The following is a 25474-nucleotide window of genomic DNA, read 5'->3' as shown; positions in this document are numbered from 1 at the left end:
TAGCTAAAGTTGGAAATTTGAAGGTTTAGAACTTTCCTAAGTTCGACCATGGTTTAGTTTTATGTATATCGGGTCCGAATTATGGTTCGGGACTTGGAATAGGTCCGTTTTGTCATTTGTGACTTGTCTGCAAGATTGGGTGTCATTCCAAGTTGGTTTGATAGGAATCGGACGCATGGTTGTGTTTTTAGAAGTTCTTGATGTTCATTGTGATTTTCATGCGTATTGATGTCCAATTCGTGGTTCTAGATGTTATTTTGGCGTTTTGATTGAGCGAGCGAGTTCGTATGATATTTTTAGACTTGTGTGGATGTTTGGTGTCAAGCCCCGATGTAACGATCCGACCAGTCGTTTTGAGATCTAGCGCGTCATTCGGCGGTTTGAAACCTTGAGTAGCTCCACTTACTGTATTATGATTTGTACATATGGTTGGAATTGGATTCTCGGGAAGTTCGGAGTTGATTTGGAAAGAAATCTCTAATTTTGAAAACTTTAAGTTGAAAGAATTGACTAAGGTTTGACTTTTGAGTAAATGACATCGAAATCAGGATTTGAAGGTTCCAATAGGTTCGTATGATAATTTCGGACTTGGGCATATGTCCGGATCGGGTTTTGGATGACCCGGGAGCATTTCGGTGCCTATTATGAAAAGCTGGCATTTTGGATGAATTTTATAAGTTTGGGTTGAAGTGAATTTTGGTATTATCGATGTCCGTTTGGGATTTCGAGCCTAGGGATAGCTTCGTATGGTGATTCTGGTCTTAAGAGCGCGTCCGGATGTGGATTTGGAGATCCGCAGGTCATTTCGGGGTCATTTGGCAAAAAATGGAAATTTGAAGGTTTTTGGAAAGTTTGACCGAGAGTGGACTTTTTGATATTGGGGTCTGATCTCGATTTCGGAAGTTGAAATAGGTCCGTAATGTCATTTGGGAATTGTATACAAAATTTGAAGTCATTTCGGATTAATTCGATATGTTTCGGCACAAGATATAGAATTTGAAATTTTGGAAAATTATAAGTTTGATTCGAGGCGCGATTCATGAATCTGGATATTGTTCGATGTAATTTGAGGCCTCGAGCCGGTCCGTATTATGTTATGGAACTGGTCGGTGTGATTGGACGGGATCCCGGGGGCCTCGGGTGAGTTTTGGGGCTGATTTCGGATCGATTCTCCTTATTTTGGCCACTGCTGTGGTGGTGTCTGGTGTCCTCCTTCGCGAACGCGAAGGATCTCATGCGTTCACGAAGAGGAATTTTGGGGCTGCTGGGTATTGGCCATCGCGAACGCGATGCAGAAGATGCGAACACGAGGCAGAAGGTTGGGAAGCCTACGCGAACCCGAAGAGAAAGGGGAGCTGGGGACTGCCAGACGTTAGGCCTTCACAAACGCTGCTCGTGGCATACGAACGCGAAGGGGAGTGGTCGCAAGGTTTCGCGAATGCGGCCCTAGGGTCGCGAACGCGTAGCGGAAAAATGAGAAGGCAGAGTTTTAGCTTTCGTGATCGCAAAGGTATTCTCGCGATCACGAAGAAGGACGGGTTTGGGCAGATTGTTTTAAGTCGGGATTTTTGCCCAATTTACTCATTTTCTCTCTTGGTTTGGGCAATTTTAGAGAGCTTCAGGGGGAGATTTTCATCAAGCAATACAAGGTAAGTGATTCCCACCTATTACAAGTTAAATACATAGTTTATATGGGATTAAAACATGAGATTTTGTAGAAATTTGGGGTTTTGAAGAAAAATCTAGAAATTGGTAGTTTTGGATTTTGACCACGAAATTGGACATGAAAATGTGAATAAATTATATAATTGAGTTCGTAGTGTTGGTGAAGATTATCTTAAAAAAATTTCGGAATCCGGGCACGTGGGCCCGAGGGTTAGCTTTATCGATTTTTCGAGCGGAGTTGAAAATTGTTATAATTTAATTTATAATGAGTATTAGAGTATATATTTATGAATTTGCACATTGATTGATTTGTTTTGGAGTGACGGGCACCGGTTTCAGATGTTAGAGCAGTGTTGGAGTCGGTTATGAAACTTCGGAGCGAGGTAAGTATCCTGTCTAACTCTGTGTGGTGGAAACTACCCTAGGTGATGTATTTGATATGTGTTACTTGTTGCGGGGGCTACGTACACATGAGGTGACGAGAGTCCGTACATAGTTAGATTCATGTTATTGTCTGGGTAGACTTAGGTTCACACCATGCTATACTTGTACTATAGAGGTTATCTTTGCTCGTTTAATTCCTTTATTTCACATTACAACTTGAGACTAGACTTGTATAGAATGATAGACTTGACATTGTAGAGAGTTGGGGGGCTTCATGATTAGCCGTGAAATAATTATACTCTCCTTAAGAATTTCTCTCGTGTTGTGCGTCTTCATCCAAAAGCTTCCTTAAAGTTCATAACTCACACGTTTATTTGTGAGTTGGGTCAAGGACCCGTCAAAGCTTCTGTAGGCATATAAATTTTACTTAAAATTAAATTCATAAAATAATTTGGACCATATTTTAAATTCAAGATATATTAGACCAAATAAATATTATGGGCTAATATATAAATGAATTAATTATATAAGTCCAATACATATGGGTTAAATAAATAAGTCTTAATCCATTGGGCTAGCCCATTTAATTTGGCTAAAGTGATGAGCCCACTTCATCAAGCCCAAGATATAATCTTCCTAGAGGCCCAGTTTGGTGCCACGTGTCAAATGACGTGGCGTGCCAAGTCAAGCGGAAGAACCAATAGGATCATGCCACGTGTCAAAATGACAAGGCATGCCCAGTCACACTGAAAGGCCAATGAAATCGTACCACGTGTGCAAGTGACATGTTCTGGCCAATCAAATGCGGCCATGTCACACTTCAATTTGATTGGTAGGAAAGAGTTTGTTCTTATCACAACTCCTCCTTTCCACAACTATAAATAGGGGTCTTCATAACTCAAAAACGACACCAAAAGTTATAACAAGAAGCAAGAAAGAGCTCGTGGATCAAACGCTGCAAATTTCTCTACAAGTTTCAGACTTCAAACAACCAAGTTCAAGTTCAAGAACGAAGAACAAATCAAGTATTCAAGCTCAAGAACGAAGAACAATTCAAGTATTCTAGATCAAGAACGAAGTCAAATCAAATACAAGGCGTTCAAGATCAAGGCTACTTGTTCGTGATACAATTCGTGGCAACAATCAAAGTGTTCGCGACGGTTAAATCAAATTCAAATTCAAGATCAATCTCAAAGGCCCTCAAATTTATACTAGAAAAGTAGAATCAGAGGAATCATAGAGATTGTACACTCAAATATTCGAAATAAAATACTACGATTATTGCGATATTTTCGGTCTCGATTTTATTTTCTCGACGCAAATTTATTGTCTACAAATTCTGGCACGCCCAGTCGGACAATCTCTACCTCTCATCTCAACTTTTCAATCACCAAAGTTCAAGAACATTGAAATGGCTTCGAAGAAAATCAACTCCAGATCAACATCCACCAAGGCTGCTAACTCCAGGTTCTATGCTGATGTGGAAAGCATCCTTGATGTTACCTTTGGAAGCTTCGGACCAGTTACAAGGAGCAAAGCAAGCTCTTTAGGACAACAAGCACCCCAAGTGCCGTTCGCATCAACCCCTGTTTACGGATCTTTATCCTCAAAAGGAGCAAGATCTTCCACAAACGCATCTGAAGGAGGAAGCGATGTTGCTGAAAAGATCAAGAAAACTCTTGCTCTGCTTGACCTCTCCGGATCCAAGCACTCTGCTGTGAAGGAAGATAATGATGCTTCAAGTGATGGATCTTCCCCACTTACACCGCATAGCATGAGCCAATCAAGGATAAATCTGTGTGAAAATCCATGCTACTCTCCATCGTCCACGACAATCATGTAAGCCATGGTGACAAACACTTCATCTATGGAGGAGCAGTTGGCAAAATTGATGGAAGCAATCGCTGGCTTGACCAAATGCATGCAAAATTAAGAGGCTAGAATTGACAAGCTAACAGACAGGGTGGGAATCTTGATGGAAGAAGAATCCACCCATGCACCCGACAAGCTCCCAGAGGTTCTAGAGAGTGACTCTCCCCTGAGACAAGCAACATCCACTAAGGCTATCCCTGTCTCATCTGAAGGGATGATTCCAATCGATCAATTGAAGGAGTTCATTGAAGGAACCATTAAGAACAAATATGAAGTTGCTGCCAAATCCTCCCTTACATATGCAAAGTCGTACGCTGCAAGGGTCGATATGTTAAAGATGCCTGCTGGCTATCAACCTCCAAAGTTTCAACAGTTTGATGGTAAAGGTAACCCAAAGCAACATGTGGCGCACTTTGTTGAGACATGCAACAATGCTGTGACTTATGGAGATTACCTCGTCAAGCAGTTTGTCCGCTCATTAAAAGTAAATGCTTTTGATTGGTACACATACCTTGAGGCTGGATCTGTTGATAGCTGGGATCAACTACAACAAGAATTCCTCAATTGCTTTTATAGCACAAGACGCACTGTGAGTATGATAGAGCTTACAAATACTCGTCAACGAAAGGGGGAACCAGTTATCGACTTTATCAATCGTTGGAGGAATGCAAGCCTCAACTGCAAAGACAAGCTTAGTGAAGCTTCAAGCATAGAGATGTGCATCCAAGACATGCATTGGGTATTGTGCTACATCTTGCAGGGTATCAAGCCTGACACATGTGAAGAACTTGCAACTCGTGCCCATGACATGGAATTGAGCATGGCCTCCGCTGGAAATGAAAGGCTGCCCATCTATGAACCTCGCAAAGCGAATGACAAGCAAGAAGTCATGAAGTGGGGCAAGTTCATACCCAAGTCTGAAAGCAAAGAAGCTATGAATGTCCATATGTCACCTATAAAGTTCACGACGAAGGTAAGCAAGAAGCGGAGTATGAAATCCACTTCTTGTCAAGACAAGCCAAGTGGAAAGTTGAATCTAAAAGAAATGCAGGAGAAAGAATACCCATTCCTGGATTCTGATGTGCCAGCCATTTTCGAAGAACTCCTCGAGTTAAATCTCATTGAAATTCCGGAGATGAAACAACCAAATAAAGCTGGGAAAACAAATGACCCAAACTACTGCAAATATCACCGACTTGTAAGCCACCCTCTAGAGAAGTGCTTTGTCTTCAAGGATAAAGTCATGGACTTGGCTCGCAAAAAGAAGATCGTGCTTGAAGATGAGAAAGCAAGCAAACCAAGTCTCTATCACCTTTGGCTCATTCAGCCCGGATGAATTATGTGGTTTTAAAGAAAGTAAAGATGAAGAATTACTTGAGAGAGACAAAGCTGAAGTCAATCAACCTGATGATGATGAAGGTTGGACATTGGTGACTCGTCGTAGGCACCACAAAAGAAGCCCACGAAAAGAATCAATAGAACAACCAACAAGGAAGATGATGGTAAAAAAACCAACGAAAAAGAATCCAGTTAGGCATTTGAAGAAAGCAAAAGTGGAGATGCACCATTCTCAAAAGCCGCAAAATCCAGTGACCTTGGAGGAGTTTTTACCAAGTTGGTTCCGCACGAAGATTTCCCATGAGGGCATTGATGCCTCTTGTTGCCATGCTGACAAAGGGGAAGTAAAGAGTGATGACCTACCGTTGGTACCATCTTCGGAAAAGCCCATCAAGTCCACTCCTCAAGAGGTTAATTCTTGTGAGGAAACGGTCACGTTCACAAATGATGATCTTTTGCTAGGTGACACTCCTCATAACCGCCCATTGTACCTGGTTGGCTATATGCGCGATGAAAGGGTAAATCGGATTTTGGTTGATGGAGGATCCTTAGTGAACATTTTGCCAATCCACACTGTGAAAGAACTTGGTATTCCCATGAACGAACTCTCAGAAAGTCGTGTGATGATCCAAGGATTCAACCAAGGGGGGAAAAGAGCCATAGGCGTGATCAGGCTGGGAATCACTATTAAAGATATGCAATCAAGTGCATGATTGCATGTGATCGACACGAAGACTTCATACAATGTTTTGCTTGGGAGGCCTTGGATACATGAGAATAAAGTAGTTCCATCTACCAACCATCAATGTTTAAAATACTACGAGGGTAAAGTCGAGAAGACGGTAGTTGTTGATGATGAGCCATTCACCGAGGTTGAGTCACACTTCGCCGATGCAAAGTTCTACTTGAAGAACCGCATTGTGAAGGAGATGAAAGCTGATGATGGAATGAAAAGCAAGAATAAAGAGCACTCAACTAAAAGAGAAGAGGTGACTACTAGTGAAGTCGAAGCTGTTAGTAAGGAGGTACAATCCAACACGAATAAATCTTATAAAGGGAATATTACGTCTTATGGCAAGAAAGTAAGTCCGGCGCTCCAATATGTCCCTAAAAGGAAGAAAGATGAAGGTGAATCATCTAATCGCCAAGCTAACATGCTAAAGGAGTTAACTCTTCCTGTCAAACGAATTGTGGCAGTAAAGTCGTCCTCAATGCCGCTTGCAGGGTTTGTAGCCCAAAATCGTTTGCAAAATGTGGAACTCCCTACAAAGCAAATAGATGAAGGTTTTGACCCTAACATTTACAAGCTATTTGCAAAAGATGGATACAATCCCAATGAGCCATCAAAGTTAGGGAAGCTCCCATCGGAAGTTGCAACGAGGAAACCACGTGAAGGTTTGGGATACAAGCAACCGTCACCAGTGTGCATCTCAATAAGAAGGGCGAGCAACAATTATATCACTGTAGAAGATGAATCAGTCGCTTCTAACAAGCCTTCTGTCTTTGATCGACTTGGAAGATCACCTGTGAGGACCTCCGTGTTTGAAAGATTGGGTCCACTATAGAAGGGAAACAAGTTCCGGAGAAATTTTCAAAGCATAAAAACACTCGCTTCACCCAAAATCCAGGATATCTTTAAGGATTTCCAAAGTTTGGTTCCTTCTAGAATGAGGCGACAAACAAAACTTGTGGTTTCATGTAAAGAAGTACTGAAGGTAAAGCCATATATTGTGGTCTATACTAAGAAATGTGATGAAGAGAAAAAAAGTGTGGGTTCTTCGTATCATGTTACTGTACAAGTAGAGAATGGCATTCCATCTTCGATGGAAGATAATTCGGAATTAGAGGATGTTTTATCACATATCCTTCAATGATGGGGACCCTTAAGAAGATAAAGATGCGAAAGATGCTCCACCTAAACTTGAAGAAGGAGCAAAGGCGACAGTTGATGCCTTAAAAGAAGTTAACCTTGGCACTGATGAAGAACCAAGACCCACCTACCTAAGTGCTTTACTTGAAGCTGATGAAGAGAACACTTATATTGAGTTAAAGAGTTCAGGCATGTCTTTGCTTGGAGTTACAAAGAGATGCCTGACTTGGACCCGAACGTAGTAGTCCATCACCTTGCAGTCAAAAATGGTGCTCGTCCTGTTAAACAAGCTCAAAGGCATTTTAGGTCGGACTTGGTTCCCTTGATTGAAACAAAAGTTAACAAACTCATCAAAGCTGACTTTATTCGTGAAGTTAAATACCCAACATGGGTTTCAAGTATTGTCCCTGTAAGGAAGAAAAATGGCCAGGTTCGAGTGTGCATTAACTTTAGGGATCTTAACAATGCGTGTCCGAAAGATGGGTTCCCACTTCCCATTCCAGAACTGATAATCAATGTTACTACTGGGTATGAGGTAATGTTATTTATGGACGGTTCGTTGGGCTATAACCAAATATGCATGGCACTAAAAGATGAAAAGCTTACTGCATTCCATACCCTAAAGGGTATTTATTGCTACATGGTAATGACTTTTGTCTTGAAGAACGCTGGTGCTACTTACCAAATGGCTATGCAGAATATTTTCAACGATCTTCTCCACAAGAATGTAGAATGCTACATTGAAGACTTGGTGGTGAAATCAAGAGAGAAGGGTGACCACATGAAAGACTTGAGAATGGTATTTGAATTGCTCTAAAGGTACCAACTTAGGATGAATCCATTGAAATGTGCCTTTGGAGTTACTTCTGGAAAGTTCCTTGGTTTCATTGTCCGACATCGAGGGATCGAAATTGATCAAGACAAAGTGGATGCCATTTTGAAAATGCTTGAGCCTCGAGATATCCATGAATTGAAAAGTCTGCAAGGAAAGCTAGCATACCTTAGAAGATTCATATCAAACCTGACTAGGAGGTGCCAACCATTTAGTCACCTCATGAAGAAAGGCGTTCCTTTCACGTGGGACCAAGCTTGTAGCAATGCCTTCGAAAGTATCAAAATCTACTTGATGAAGCCTCCAGTTTTAGCAGCTCCTATACCTGGAAAGCCATTGATACTATATATTGTGGCACAGGAAAGGTCTGTTGGAGCACTGTTGGCTGAAGAAAATAGTGAGGGGAAAGAAAACTCTCTTTACTACTTGAGCAGGATGATGACACCTAGCGAGTTGAACTATTCTCCAATTGAAAAGTTGTGTTTGGCGCTAGTCTTGTCAATTCAAAAGTTGAAGCACTACTTTCAAGCTCATGTTGTCCGTCTTGTTTCTAAAGCAAATCCCATCAAGTTTGTGATGTCAAAACCTGTTCTTAGTGATCAACTAGCGAGATGGTACCTTCAATTTCAACAATTCGAGATTTTGTACATCCCTCAAAAGGTTGTAAAAGGACAAGCATTGGCAGACTTCTTGGCAGATCATCCGATACCTGATGACTGGGAGCTAACTGATGAACTACCTGATGAGGATGCAACGGTCATTGAAGTTAACCTCCATGGAAGATGTACTTTGATGGTGCTGCGCATCGTGGGGGAGCCGGGGCTGGCGTAGTATTTGTCACTCCTCAAGGTGAAGTCTTGCCCTACTCTTTCACCTTGACACAACTCTGTTTCAACAATGTTGCTGAATATCAAGCATTAATACTTGGGCTTGAAATGGCCGTTGATATGAAGCAATTGCAATTGCAAGTCTTTGGTGACTCCCAGTTAGTGGTCAATCAGCTTTTGGGTAGTTACGAGGTTAAGAAGCCTGAACTACGGCCATAACATGATTATGCTAAAAGGTTGATGGGGTGGCTTGATGATGTGACTATTCAGAATGTGCCAAGGAAAGAAAATAAGAAGGATGATGTTTTAGCTGCTCTAGCTTCATCATTAGCCCTGCCTGACCAAGCGTAAGTTATCGTCTGTTAAAAATGGGTAATATCGCCGCCAAATAAGGCTGAAGGTGAAGAAAACGAACTCAAGCATCTTGTTGCTATTTTTGAAGTTGACAAAGAAGAGTGGCGACAACCCATTATCGACTACTTATGCTATGGGATACTTCCAAAAAATTCGAGGAGAATGACTGAAATCCGTCGTCGTGCACTTCGCTTCCTTTACTACAAAGATACTCTATACAGAAGGTCATTCGAGGGAGTACTCTTGCGATGCCTAGGAGAAGAAGAAGCTCTCCAAGCTTTGCAAGAGGAACATTCTAGGGTATGTGGGTCACACCAGTCTGGACCAAAGCTCCACTTCCATATAAAAAGGATGGGATATTATTGGCCAACAATGGTAAAAGATTGCTTGGACTACGCTCGAAGATGCAAGGCTTGTCAAATCCATGCGAATTTTATTCATCAACCTCTTGAAGTGTTGCACCCGACTGTTGCATCCTGGCCATTTGACGCTTGGGGATTGGATGTTGTTGGACCACTGCCAAAGTCCTCTGGTGGGCACCTATATATCTTGGCTGCAACTAACTACTTCTCAAAATGAGCTGAAGTTGTTGCTCTTAAGGAAGTAAAGAAAGAAAATGTTGCAAGTTTCATCCGAGTAACATTATTTATCGCGTTGGCATTCCTCGTTACATAATAATGGATAATGGAAATACATTAGATAATAGGTTGATGAACAAGATTTGTGATCTCTTTGGCTTCAAGCAACGTAACTCTTCGATGTACAATGCTGCCGCCAATGGTCTAGCTGAGGCATTCAACAAGACTCTATGCAACTTGTTAAATAAAGTCATCTCCAAATCCAAACGAGATTGGAATGACCGCATGGAAGATGCTCTATGGGCATATAGGACGACTCACCGCACGCCAACACATGTGACTCCTTATTCACTCATTAATGGTGTCGAAGCCGTCTTGCCACTTGAGCGTCAAATACATTCGTTACAACTGGCTATTCAAGAAGGGATCACTGATGAAGAAAATGCTCGACTTCGATTAGTAGAGTTAGAAGCTCTTTATGAAAAGAGATTGGAAGCTAAACAAAGTCTTGAATGTTATCAAGCTCGATTATCTCGCGCCTTCAATAAAAGAGTTCGCCCGAGATTCTTTTAAGTAGGAGATCAAGTCCTTGTCGTACGAAGACCCATAATTACTTTCCATAAACATGTAGGGAAGTTCACTTCAAAATGGGATGGGCCATATGTCGTACAAGAAGCTTACTCAAGTGGGGCTTACAAGCTGGTTGATGCAGATGGTATGAGAATCAGCCCTATCAATGCCAAGTTTTTGAAGAAGTATTATCCTTGAAGTTGCAACGCTCCTGGCCCGCATGAGTCTAAACTGTGTACGGCCCTATATAAAAAAAAGTCCGCTAGGTTGAAAATCTCGAAAGATGCGGCCTAGGCAAAAATTAGGACGTAAAACAAAAGAGTCCGCTAGGTTGAAAACTTTGAATGAGGCGACCTAGGCAAAAGTTAGGACATAAAAAAAATTACCCAGTCTGAACTACGATATGAATTGATCCTCTTCGCGAGGTACGTAGGCATCTTAAGAGTTTCATTCTAAGTTCAGTCGCATAAGTTCAAAGATACATATTGCCCTAATTGTTGTTTGAATGAAGTATGAAGGAATGTAAGATCAAGCCGAAATGTCATCCTCCTGTTGAACTTTGATCTCATTTGATTTAAAGGGGGAAACCCTCCATGGTAAATTGATATCTTCAATGGGCCGATTTTAGGAGGATGTCATGTATTTTGCATTGAGTCCAGGGATTCTTATGTCTTCAGGTTCTCCAAACCTTCAAGTTTGTTGGTCTCCAAGTCCGCCCTCTGCCTTAAAAAAAAAAGAGGAAGAGAAGAGAGACGTCAAAAGGAAACACAAGTATAAGGAAAAGATTGCTTGGCACAACGTTTCAAATTCGGTGAGACTTGAACCCAAGATATTTGTGAGAATATAACTCTTAAATTTTGATTGATGGCAAGTAAGACATCTTCCGATCTTGAGGCTTCTATACCAATATATGATTTTTTTTGGGGGGAGACTGCAAAATATGGACTTGATAGCGTGGTGCAATATAAAGTTGATTTCAAGATATTATCTGGGATGATTCTGAAGTTGTTTGATTGAGAATTTTGGATATGTTCTAGGTCATGAAGTCTAGTTTTCTTGAAATCAAACGGTTTGAAATATTGATATTTCTACACCGAGATATGCGTTTTTTGGTGAGACTGCGCAAATCTGGAATTGATAGCGTGGTGCAATATAAAGTTGAATTCAAAATATTATCTGAAACGATTCTAAAGTTGTTTGATTGAGAATTTTGGATATGTTCTAGGTCATGAAGTCTAGTTTTCTCGAAATCAAACGGTTTGCAATTTCGATATTTCTACATCGAGATATAAATTTTTTGGTGAGACTGTACAAATCTGGAATTGATAGCGTGGTGCAATATAAAGTTGATTTCAAAATATTATCTGGGATGATTCTGAACTTGTTTGATTGAGAATTTTGGATATGTTCTATATTTTGAAGTCTAGTATTCAAAAAATCAAACGGTTTGCAATTTCGATTCTTTACACCAAGATATGGCTTTTTTGGTGAGACTGCGCAAATCTGAAATTTCCAAAGTGGTGAAATCTAAAGGTGGATTCAAAATATTATCCGGGGCAATTCTGAAGGTGTCTGATTCTATGTTTTGGATGTATTTTAGATATTGAAGTCTAATTTTCAAAAAATTAAACGATTCATTATTTGGACTGTCCCACAACAAGATATGAATCTTTTGTTACAAGCAAGTAAAGCTGAAAATTATGCGACTAAGATAAAAGTCGGACAATGTAAGGCAAAAGAGAAGCTGAAATATTTAAGCCCTCCAAGTCTCCAAGTTGAAGTCTTCAAGTCCTTCGGTCTTTAAGTTTCAGTCTTCAAATTCACTGATCTTAATGTTGAATTGGTCAAGCCCTCCGAATCTTCGAGTTGAAGTCTGCAAAGTCCGCCAAATCTTCAAAGTTTTCCAAGTGTTCAAGTCGATGTCGTCTTCGACTTGAAGCTTTATAACTTTCCAATCTTAAGGTGGACATATGAGTCCCTTTGCACCTTAAGTTGGCCTCTTCGTGGGTTTGTCCTTAAAAGGAACTATAACTTTCCAATCTTAAAGCGGACATATGAGTCCCTTTGCACCATAAGTTGGCCTCGCCAATAGTCGAGCCACATTGAGAGTAATCTCTCCGATAGTCGGGTCATTTTGAGAGTAATCTCTCCGATAATCGGGTCATTTTGAGAGTAATCTCTCTGATAGTCGGGTCGTTTTGAGAGTAATATTTCTGATAGTCGGGTCATTTTGAGAGCAATCTCTCCGATAGTCAAGCCACATTGAGAGTAATCTCTCCGATAGTCCGGCCGTTTTGAGAGTAATTTCTCCGATAGTCGAGCCACATTGAGAGTAATCTCTCCGATAGTTGGGCCATTTTGAGAGTAATCTCTCTGATAGTTGGCCATATTGAGAGTAATCTCTCCGATAGTCCGGCCATATTGAGAGTAATCTCTCCGATAGTCGGGCTGTTTTGAGAGTAATCTCTCCGATAGTTGAGCCACATTGAGAGTAATCTCTTCGATATTCGGGCAAGGATGAGTACACATCCCCTCACACCTTAAGATCGCCTTCTTCATGCGTGGATCATCTTGTTGAACAAGAATATATCTTTTTCGCTTGACCTACAAAAAAAAGAAAAAAAAAGACAACAAAACAAGAAAGCACAAGAAAAGAAGAAGAAATTACCTTCGTGTTAATACTTCCAAGTAGTTAGAGCTCGTGGATCAAACGCCGCAAATTTCTCTACATGATTCAGACTTCAAACAACCAAGTTCAAGTTCAAGTTCAAGAACGAAGAATAAATCAAGTATTCAAGATCAAGAACGAAGAACAATTCAAGTATTCAAGATCAAGAACGAAGTCAAATCAAATACAAGGCGTTCAAGATCAAGGCTACTTGTTCGTGATAAAATTCGTGGCAACAATCGAAGTGTTCGCGACGGTTAAATCAAATTCAAATTCAAGATCAAACTCAAAGGCCCTTAAATTTATACTATAAAAGTAGAATCAGAGGAATCATAGAGATTTTACACTCAAATATTCGAAATAAAATACTACGATTGTTGCGATATTTTCGGTCTTGATTTTATTTTCTCGACGCAAATTTATTGTCTACAGCTTTTTATTCTAATGGGATTGGGCCGTTTGCCTCGGCAGTGTAATAGATACATCTATGGTTCATGTCGTTCGACCCTCGGCAGTGCGCACACTATTATGGGATTGGGCCGTTCGCTTCAATAGGATTATGTACCACACTCTAATAGGAGCGGGCCATTCTCCTCGGCAATATAATAGATGTATCTATGGGTATGTACCCAATTATGATGGGATCGGGCCGTACGCCTCGGTATTTATATTAAATACTCCTATAGAATCGTGCGTAATAATTGTCAAGAGGCCACTGCATCTGGAAATTTTCCTGATTTTAATTATGGCAACCTATCTGGTGAGGTCCATTATATACACACACACACACACACACACACACTCTCCGGTTGAGGAGGTTAATGTTATTCAAGAGTTAGAGTTGCGGTTGAGAGGAGGATTGTACCACGTATTTACACTTGTTTATTTCATTTGTTTACTCTGCCCCATATCTGTTTACTTCTTATTGTAATTGTCTTATTGGACCACTAGTAAATGTCGATGTAGACTCCTCGTCACTACTTCTCTGGGATTAGGTTAGATACTTAGTGGGTACGCGTAGATTTATGTACTCATGCTACACTTGCTGCATATTTTTATGCAGGTATATATATGTCTGGTGGTCTTTTGGGTGAAGAGGCGTTGTTGTTGCTGGGACTTACCAAGAGATGCATTTCATGATACGATCTACAACCTGCAAAATCTCCATCAGAGTTATTTATATTCTCCTGTCTAATTTATATTCTGGACAGATGTTGTATTTTATTATATTTCCTAGTCGATGCTTATGCACTTGCGACACTGGATTTTGGGGGTTCTTAAGGGTTGTTCATTATTGTAGTTCATGTAAATATTATCATTTACCCTATAAATTCTATTTTATACTATTTAATTAATGAAAAATTATGATTTCAAATATTAAAATGAGTGATTAAGTATATCATTCACCGTTGGCTTGCTTGACGGCGGTGTTAGGCGCCATCACGATCTTTAGCGGATTTTGGGTCGTGACAGCTTGGTATCAGAGCATTAGGTTAACTTAGGCCTCATGAGTCATGAACAAGCTAGTAGAATCTTGAGGATTGATATGGAGATGTCTGTACTTATCTTTGAGAGGCTACAAAGCTGTTAGGAGCACTTCCTTTCTTGATTCCTCATCGTGCGATTTGATTCCTTTGAGGCTTATGCCTTTATATCTTTCCTACTCATTCTTATACAATGTTCAACGCTCGTGTCAATTGGGCATCGAGGAGTTGCAGTGGTAAGATGTTTCTCCCTACATATTTGAGCAAGTTATTATCGTCTTCTTACGGAAAAAGCTTATGTCATTTCAGTCCAGTAACTGTATTTTTGATGGTTTCAAGGCTACGCACAGGTTTCCATGATGTTCAGACATTGTTATCGCATAGTGTTTTATAATGGTAGGGTGCTTGTCTATGTGTCGAGACAGTAAATGACTTGAAAGGAGGATTTCTCGGTCCATGATTTAGGGATTCAGCATTTAAATACCGCGGAGGAAAGACAATCGGTCTATGAATACTCAGGCTTCGGTTGATGGAGTAGCGAGACTTGATGTTCTCGAGTGGGGTGGAATTCTCATTTTGATTTGGTGTCGTCGTCCTTGTTGGAATGCATTAAGGTTCGCCGGTATTATGTTCTCCTTTTATTTGCCTTCGGGGCAGGATGTTATGAAATAGTGCCTAAGAAGCGATTGTCAGATATGGCAGGTATATGTTGGCTTCAGAATCGAATCGGCATTTCTAATACTGATGGCTCGGGAAAGATGATCTTCGAGGAGGCTTAAAGTTGGTAGCAATTTATCAGGTCGGGTGCTACACTTATGGATTTTTCTTTGAGGCAGTATTTGGGAAGCGAAAGATGAGGAAAGACATAGGGGAAGGTGTCTCGCGGTGATTGAATTGCTAGTAGGGCAAGTATGGGAAGCAGAGGTCGAGAAGTTTCTTAAAAGAGAGGGTTTAACCAAAGTGGGAGAGTGGCAGAGTAGATATGGGTTCTGTGGTAGGATAGTCACACGCCTTGAGGAAACTTTAGAACAATTTGGGAATTCATGGTGGACAGTGACTAGGTCTACAGATTTTATTTGGATTCAACATGACTTCGAGTTTGGATCAAATTGTTGGACTTTCAGTTGATGTCATTGGGGAAGGAGGAATCTTGGTGGGTTCCAAGGTTATGTAATTGTAGCTTCAAGCTAAGTGGGGGAGCCCCACCATCTACGATTGGATTGCGTGGTTGTCTACTTGTGCGATTTTTGGTTATCGGTGTATTGGTGGGTTATTACGACTAAGGAAAGAGAATATCAATGGTAATTCGAGCAAAGGATTTGAGGAATGTGTGCTATATTTGGCCTTATCGATTCATGCTTAGGTTTTGGGAAGGCTCAGAGTTTATGCTTCGTGTAGATGTGATGTACAAGGTAAGTAATTCATCCGGGTGGTTCTTTGAGAGGGTGTTCATGTGCTAGCAGAGCCTTGGAGTTGATTATATTCGGGACCAAGTCAGAGTGAGTGACTCTCAACAATGGTCCTTATGCGGTGCCCAAGGATTTCGAGTCTGTGATATGGTTAAATATCGAGCTTTTGCAATGGATTATGAAAGGGAATTGGAGTGTTCTATGTTATTATAGGTCTACGGGTGCAGCATTGGAGAAATGGGAGAAAATAACTTCAGATTCGTAGGGGAATTTTCAGAATGGGTGTACTAGTTGAAATGCTACCATGCGCACAAGGAGGGTATGAGATGGTTCGTGGGTTTTGAGACGACGTGGTCTCATGAATTGGGTCACTCAAAGTGAGTGCGGATTGAGTTCGTTATGTTTTGAATGTAGCTATTATTATTTCTAAGGCAAGTCAAGCATGAATTAGAAGAAGTTGGTTCGGTTAGCAATGGTTGAATCAGCATGATAGTGGCAATGATTAATTCCTTTAGCGTGTTAAGTTATGCAGGTGATTTGTGGCGGTACGTGTGAGGCTTGATGGTTGCCATAATTTAATTTATTTGAAGGTATTCGATTATAATGGCCTTTTATGTGCAGATGGATCCCAGAAGAGTTATGGTGGTTTAGACCACAACTTGAGGTTTGTATTTTCTGCAGTTAGGGGAATTCAGTCGCATGTTGCAATGGTTCTCCTGAAATGAGTTAAGTGAAGAGTTTCTATATGATGAAGTGTTTATTCTATTAGTGCTTCAGGAGTTATGATGAAATTCTTGTACTCTCGCATAGTGGCATGTTAGGTGCAGTGAGCGGTATGGGAATTGGAAGTTGAGGATCAAAGTTCCGGTTCGGTGTTGGCAAGAATGTCATGAGCTCGGATGAGCAAGAAAGAATTCAGATGTTTAAGTAAGCTGGTATTTTCTTTAGCGTCACCTGAGAACGGCGTCATGTGTAAGAGGCTTTGTGTACTGATTGGCGGATTCTCGATTTGCTTTACAACAATAGTATGGTCGGTGGTATGGATGTGCAAACTTTGCTACCTGGTGCGGAAGGTCGTGGGGGCGTATCCCATGGGAAGATTGTATAAGTGTGACATGTAGTCACTTGATTGATTAAATATTGAAACCAAGTATGGAAATTATGGTACTATCGCTAATGTGAGAGTTTAGGCTTGGAAGGCGCTCTATTCATTTGGTTGTGAACTGTGGAAGTTTGTTTTGGATTGGACGACTGCTCTTATGTGTCATGAATAGGGTTGTTATGGATCCTTGGAAGGTTATTAGCCTAGTACAGTACGATCAGAATTGGTTTGAGGCCCGTGGATGGTCTAAATGTGAATGTGTGCTCTTTATCAGGTCGGGTGTATTCGTACAACATAGCGTTGCTTATGGGGGAGTCTTCGAGCGTTGGATGTTATTCCCATCGTCAACTATTTTATGTAATATTCTATTGTGACATGTGGGTTGTGAGATTGCTTGATTATTCCCACATGTGTTGTGGTCCCTGTAGTTTGCGGTGTTATATGAGAAGGATGGCTCTCGAGATGTAGGTCATTTATTGCACCTTAGTCGTGCTTGAGTTTTGTAGCATATGTCGCTATTTGTCTCCCCAGGGATGGTATTATACCTTTGGCGTGTTTGTAGTCGACATTCAAGTATTTCATAGGTATGAGTATTCTAGCTGGGTAGGTATTTCCTTATAGATTATTAAGTGTGGATCGGGTGGAATGCCAGCACAGTACATTGTTTGGATCATGTGCCATGCCACCACGGGTATGTTTTTTGGACCGGGTTGCATGCCGCAACGGTATCATGAGTGGATCGTGTTGCATGCCGTAACAGTGAGCTGTTGAGTACAGTTCCTTATATCTATTCTTGTGCGTTTTATTTCTTATTCTCCGAAAAAGGTTCATAACATATTTTTGGTTGTTTTATTGGTTACGTGGGCTAGGTAATTCTTTTCCGGAGTTCACTTTTCTTTCGTATCACCTTCGAATTTTAGCTTGCTAGCACATTGTGGGCGTCATATGAGACTTTTGGTAGTGTCTGAGATGGATTATTACCTGGGCGACTTGTTTTGGGTGAGACGAGGTTATTGGACCTAGGATCAGTGCAATCGGAGTTAGGAAGGGTATGTTAAAAAGCAAATATCGTTATTTAGTTCAGAATGAGGTAATGGTTCTTGTCAGGAGGAGAGACTCCATGATTTGCGATTCATCAGGTGGTTATGAGTTTCTACAGATCTCTTCCATCGTGGCAGTATTCGAGAGTTGGAACAGGGCTTATATATGTTATGAGGTATACTACGAGCTTCGGGTTAGTGGAAATTTTAGCTGTTGTTCTTGGGGGAGATTGCCATGGGCAAATGAGTTATGTAGTGCATGGTGTGATTTCAGCGGAGGAGCATGGGTATGTTGGGTTTAGTGTCTGGTGATTGATACAGTGTTCGTGTGTTAGAATCTGGTATTGTGGAGAATTCTGGATGTTGGAATTTGGTTCTAAAGCTTGTAGTTAAGGTAGCAGGAAGGATCTTCGATCTGGCTCGAGATAATGTGCACAACTGGGTTATGGTGGCACAGGTAGGTGCACGATGTGTTAAACAGTGATTTTGGACAACTTCAGAGCAGTTCTTAGCATGTTCGAGGACGAACGTATGTTTAAGTGGGAGAGAATGTAACGACTCGACCGGTCATTTTGAGCTCTAGCACGTCGTTCGGTGGTTTGAGGCCCTGAGTAGCTCCACTTAATGTATTATGACTTGTACATATGAACAAAATTGGATTTTCGGGAAGTTCGGAGTTGATTTGGAAAGAAATCTCTAATTTCGGAATCTTTAAGTTGGAAGAAATGACTAAGGTTTGACTTTTGAGTAAACAACCTTCAAATCGAGATTTGAAGGTTCCAATAGATTCGTATGATAATTTCGGACTTGAGCGTATATCCAGATCGGATTTTGGATGACTCGAGAGCATTTCGACACTTATTATGGAAAGTTGGCATTTTGGATAAATTTCATAAGTTTGTGTTGAAGTGAATTTTGATATTATGGATGTCCGTTTGGGATTCCGAGCCTGGGGATAGCTCCGTATGGTGATTCCGATCTTAGGAGCGCGTCCGAATGTGGATTTGGAGGTCCATAGGTCATTTCGGGGTCATTTGGCAAAATTGGAAATTTGAAGGTTTTTGAAAATTTTGACCGGGAGTGAACTTTTTGATATCGGGGTCGGATCACGATTTTGGAAGTTGGAATAGGTCTGTAATTTCATTTTGGACTTATGTGCAATATTTGAAGTCATTCTGGATTTATTTGATATGTTTTGGCACAAGATATAGATTTGGAAATTAGGAAAATTATAAGTTTGCTTTGAGGCGCGATTCATGAATTTAGATGTTGTTTGATGTAATTTGAGGCCTCGAGTAGGTCCGTGTTACGTTATGGAACTGGAAAGTGTGATTGGATGGGGTCCCAGGTGAGTTTTGGGGTGGTTTCAGATCGATTCCCCTTGTTTTGGTCCCTGTTGTACTGGTGTCTTGTTTCCTCCTTCGTGAACGCGAACGATCTCATTCATTCGCGAAGAGGAATTTTGGGGCTGTTGGGTTTTGGCCATCGCGAACGCGATGCAGGGACGCGAACGTGAGGTAGAAGCTGGGGAAGCCAACGCGAACGCGAAGAGAAAGGGGAGCTGGGGGCTGGCAGGCGTTAAGCCTTCACGAACACGGCTCGTGGCACGCGAACGCGAAGGGGAGTGATCGCAAGGTTTCGCGAATGCGGCCCTAGGGTCGCAAATGCGTAGTGGAAAAATGTGGAGGCAGAGTTTTAGCCTTCGCGATCGCAAAGGTATTCCCGCGATCGCGAAGAAGAACAGGTCTGGCAGATTATTTTAAGTCGGGATTTTTGCCCAATTTACTCATTTTTTCTCTTGGTTTGGGCGATTTCAGAGAGCTTCATGGGGAGATTTTCATCAAGCAATACAAGGTAAGTAATTCCCACCTATTACAAGGTAAATACATGGTTTATATGTGGATTAAAACATGAAATTTAGTAGAAATTTGGGATTTTGAAGAAGAACATAGAAATTGGTAATTTTGGATTTTGACCACGAAATTGGACATGAAAATGTAAATAAATTATATATTTGAGTTCATTGTGTTATGGGTGAAGTTTATCTTTGAAAATTTTCGGAATCCGGGCACGTGGGCTCGAGGGTTGGCTTTATCAATTTTTCGAGCGGAGTTGGAAATTGTTATAATTTGATTTATAATGAGTATTAGAGTATATATTTATGGATTTGCATATTGATTGACTAGTTTTGGAGCGACGGGCACCGGTTTGAGGTGTTAGAGCGGTGTTGGAGCCGGTTATGGAACCTTTGAGCGAGGTAAGTCTCATGTCTAACTCTGTGAGGGGGAAACTACCCCTAGGTGATGTATTTGATATGTGTTACTTGTTGTGGGGGCTACATACGCACGAGGTGACGAGAGTCCTTAAGTAGTTACATTCTTGTTCTTGTCCGGGTAGACTTAGGTTCACACCACGCTATACTTGTACTATAGAGGTTATATTTGCTCGTTTAATTCTTTTATTTCACATTATGACTTGAGACTAGCCTTGCATAGAATGATAGACTTGCCATTGTAGAGATTGGACGGGCTTCATGATTAGCCGTGGAATAATTATACTCTGCTTAAGAATTTCTCACATGTTGTGCGTCTTCAATGAAAAGCTCCCTTAAAGTCCATAACTCACACGTTTATTCATGAGTGGGGTCAAGGGCCCATCAAAACTTCTTATTCTAACGGGATCGGGTCATTTGCCTTGGCAGGATTATGTACCACACTCTAATAGGAGCGGACTGTTCGCCTCGACAATATAATAGATATATCTATGGTTATGTACCAGATTATGATGGCATCGGGTCGTATGTCTTGGCATTTCTATAAAATACTCCTATGGAATCGTGAGTAATTTTTGTCACGAGGCCAGTGTATGTAGGAATTTTCCTGATTTTAATTATGGCAACCTATCTGGTGAGGTCCATTATATATATACTCTCCGGTTGAGGAGGTAACTATTATTCGAGAGTTAGTGTTGTGGTTGAGAGGAGGATTGTACCACGTATTTATACTTGTTTATTTTGTTTGTTTACCCTGCCCCATATATATTTACTTTTTATTGTAACTGTATCATTGGACTACTTATAAGTATCGATGTCAACCCCTCGTCACTACTTTTTTGGGGGTTAGGCTAGATACTTACTTGGTACGCGTTGATTTATGTACTCATGCTACACTTGTTGCACATTTTTGTGTCGGTACATATATGTCTAGTGGTCTTTTGGGCGTAGAGGCGCGGCTGTTACGGGGACTTATCAAGTATTATATTTACCCTATAAATTCTATTTTATACTATTTAATTAATAAAAAATTATGATTTCAAATATTAAAATGAGTAATTAAGTAAATCATTTACCATTGGCTTGCCTGACGGCGGTGTTAGGCACCATCATGACCTTTAATAGATTTTGGGTCGTGACACCCGAGGGCTCGGGTGAGTTTCGAATTTGCTTTGGACTGTTTTGTTAACATCTCATTGTGATGGTTCTGGTTTCATCACAGTTGCTATGAGTAGGTCGCAAATGCAATCATCGTATTTGCGGAAGTTCCGTCACAATTGTGACTAAGGGTTGTTGGGGAGGGAGCTCGAATTTGCGAGGAATTCTTCGCTTTTGCGAAAGCTGGTTGTGCGCTTTTGCGATGGCAGCTGGATGGAATGCTCTTCACAATTGCGAAGTAATAAATCGCAAATGTGACTTTAAGAGTGATTCTCAGGGGTCGCTTTTACGGACATTTGTTCGCTTTTACGGTTGCCACATTTGCGAACCCCTGGTCGCAAATGCGACATCTGCACCTCGTTATATGTTTTGTATTTCGGGACTTAACTTCCTTTTATCATGATTAGAGCCTTAGACTTGGTGAAAGGCGATTTTGTGGAGAGATTTTCATACCAAACTATTGGGTAAGTGATTTTGATCAATTTTTAATTGTATTACATGATTGTCTATGAGATTTAACATCAAAATTATGGGATTTGAAGGGAAAATTTAGAAATTTTTGTCTATGTTTTAAAAAATAAAAATTTGAGATTCGAATTGGACTCGAATTTAAAAATAAAATACATATATGAACTAGTGGGGCTATGGGTAGTTGAGACCTACCTTCGACTTCGATTTTGATTGGGTGGGCCCGGGGTTGACTTTTGTTGATTTTTGGAAAATTGTATAAAGATCATCACTTTATTAAGTGGAATTGGTTTCTCTTGCATTGTTTTATATTAGTAAGTCATTGTTTTGCTAGATTTGAGCCGAACAGAGGTGATTTTTAAAGGAAAAACTGTTTTGAGTATTGATTTAGCCTAATTGAGGTAAAAGTATCCTGCCTAACTTGTGTGGGAAAAACTACCTCTTAGGATTTCGGGTTGATTGTACTATCTTAATTATATGGAAGACGTGTACATGAGGGGACGAGCGTGTACACGGGTTTATATGTGGTATTTGACTAGTTTAGACTCTTAGGCTTCTTTCATGCATTTAATTGAAGTTGTCATTTCATGTTATATCTTCTATTGTTAAGTTTGATCTTACATGCTTTACTTGAAGCCGTTATTACATATTTTATCTTTTATTGTCAAGTTTACTCTTATATGCTTTAATTGCTAATTACAATTGCTTGTTAAATTTATGTCTTTATTCGTTACATACCTTAATTGTTAATTGATTCTTTGTGATTGTGTCTTTAATTATAAATTGTCATTACTTGCTATTTAATTTTGTGAGCTATCATATAACTATTTTATCCGCTTGTGACTTTCTTTGTTTAGTCTCTTTATTGCGTTTAATTTTGTGATATACTATAGTTGGTTGTAGTTTGTTCGGTTATTTATATTACTGTTTGGGATCGAGTTGCACGCTGCAATGATATTGATATGATATGACATGATATGAAGAAATAAGGACGGAATATGATTTAAATAGATGATGATATGGTGGGATGGGGTTGCGCGCCACAACGGATTTGATATGTTGCAATTGTTAGTGACTGTGGAGTTACCCTCGGTATGATTTTGTTGTACATTTTACATTGGAAAGGCTTGTTGATTTGAACGGTTAATATTTTTCCGTGAATCATCTCACTTTTACTTTGATTATGTTTGGTTATCTGTTGTTATTTTTGTGTTGGAACAATTTTGACTTCTTATGTGAGTCATACATTCTATGTGATTTGATGTGTTGCCTTAATATGCCAACATGTGCCTTTGTGTTACTTGGCGAATTGATTTTCAAAATAAATTTACTTGGGTGGAGTCATTATCTCATACTCCATTTAGTTGTTGGTAGCCTGGCAATTCTAAGTAAAAGAATTATTAAGGTGCTTTATTTATGTGACTTTCAAGATAAATCTCGTATCCCACTCGGTGCTTTACTACTTTCTTTAATGGTTATCATACTTTACTTTACTTGATTCTCAAATTAAACTCATTACTTTATTTGATGTTTTACTTACTTCAAATTGATATCACATTTTAATTAATTCTATATTTAATTCGTTAACTTATCTGACGCTTTACGTTATTTAAAAACGTTATTTTTCTTTACCTTATTGATTTCTACGCTAAACTCATTTGATACCATATTTTGTATAAACTCTACTTTATTTCACTTTATTTGGTTTAAAAAATAAACTCATTTTCTCATTTAACACCTTACTTTATTCAAGATTGTTATTATGCCTTATTGTATTTAATTGATTACTTTAGTTGTCATCTGTTTTCTAACTTGAGTTCATTCATATTTCATTTGTGCTCTGATTATGTTACTCTTTTGTCACGACCCAAATTAGAGAGCCGCAACGGGCACTTGGTGCCTTACTCAATCGAGTATCAACGTAACGTATCTTGCTTATCACAAAATCATGGGTAAATAGGCCAGAAGGGCCGTCATGAGATAACCAAAATAAAACATAAGAGAATACTAGACATAGGGCGACCCACCATGATATATAAACTTATACATGTGACATACGGGCCTATAAGACCGACATGATCATTTGTACACTCAAACTATAGGCCGACAAGGCCATACAAGTACCCATATACATGACCTATGTCTACAAGCCTCTAAGAGTACATAAACGCCATGAAGGTCGGGACAGAGACCCACCATACCAATCAATACATGTCCAAATAGGCAAATCCGGAGCAAGTGTAGTGCACCAACGCCTTTCGGTGAGCTGATAGCCTACTAGGAGAACTGTCAACCTGTCTTTAGTGTCTTGCGGGCATGAAATGCAAAGTCCCCAAGAAAAAGGAAAGTCAGTACAAATAAAGTATCGAGTATGTAAGAAATGAAAAGTAGCATATAAAAAACATGAAAGAAACATGGAGTAAAGTACTCAACCTATAAGTCTGAATAGCTTTGTGAATCATGAAAAATTTATAATGTCATGCATGTGCATATGAATGTCATATCATGCATAGGTATATGCGTACATAACATCATCAAACCTCTAAGGGTATTCCATCATATCATCTTGGCCTCTGTGGGAAAAAATCATTAACGTATACCAACTGATCAAGTGGTGGTGCATATATAACGTCGTAACCTTTTTTCATATCCCATATATATATATATATATACATATACATATATATATATATATACAATATACGTGTATGTAATGTCAGCTGGTCATGGGTCAATGTACATGTATAAATGAATGCAATACATAAGAAGTAAGTCAATAAGATCTCTCGGAATGTCATATGATCAATGTATACAGTAAAAATCAGTGGTCTGATTTTATGATCATTAAGGCACCTCGTAAAGATAGTCCCCAGAAGGCTCGAAGCTCAGCTGGGGTTTCAACCCCGAGGGTTCTCAATGATCGACCTCGGGGCAGCGCAAACCAGCGGTTATGGTGGATCAATGTGAAGTTCCCAAGGCACGATACTAAAGTTGACAAAATCTACTAGGCTAGTTCAAACCCATATCATGGCATTAAATGGCTTTACCAGCCCCATATCTTTGTAATAAATGCATTTGTACTATGTAGGGATTCCCCCTCATATATAAAGGGGATCCTTGTCATTTTGTAAGACACAACATTATTATACACTACATCCAATACAAGAACATTATCTATTCTCTAACTCAAACACACTCTCTGTTTGATCTTATTGCTTACATTTATTGTCTTGCTCATATTTGTTACATTTCATTAATTGTTCTTCATTTATTGCTCATTATTGGTCATAAATATCTGCCATCAAATTTATCATAACTGTTAATACTCCATCGACTGCCCTTAGCCGGGGATCCGACTCAACCTCGAGGCCTCGTATACGCAAGCTCGAGGCCCTGATTTCTAGCCATTCGGTTTGATTATTACACTGACCACAAGCTATTATCTTATTTTCTAATCTTTAACTTAGCATCTATTGTCTAACAACAAGCATAAAAATAGATCACATATTTTTAGAACCACAAAATCAAATCTAATTGTTATTACCATTTTCAAGGTAAACAGTTTGGCGCTCACCGTGGGGCT

At 39.9% G+C, this 25474-nt stretch overlaps 1 protein-coding gene across 1 annotated transcript; it reads left to right on the top strand.

Annotated features, from left to right (window-relative positions):
- Window positions 1-10005: 10005 nt before the first annotated feature.
- Window positions 10006-10488, top strand: LOC138887419 (uncharacterized). Its single transcript, XM_070169171.1, has 2 exons — window positions 10006-10234; window positions 10352-10488. Exons 1-2 carry the CDS (start codon window positions 10006-10008, stop codon window positions 10486-10488), a joined length of 366 nt encoding a protein of 121 aa, XP_070025272.1.
- The last annotated feature ends 14986 nt before the right edge of the window (window positions 10489-25474 follow it).

This window comes from Nicotiana sylvestris, chromosome 3, assembly GCF_000393655.2.
Source record: "Nicotiana sylvestris chromosome 3, ASM39365v2, whole genome shotgun sequence".
NCBI classification, from domain to species: domain Eukaryota; kingdom Viridiplantae; phylum Streptophyta; class Magnoliopsida; order Solanales; family Solanaceae; genus Nicotiana; species Nicotiana sylvestris.
The sequence above is the reverse complement of the archived record's forward strand: the minus strand, read 5'-3'. Positions and strand labels throughout refer to the sequence as shown.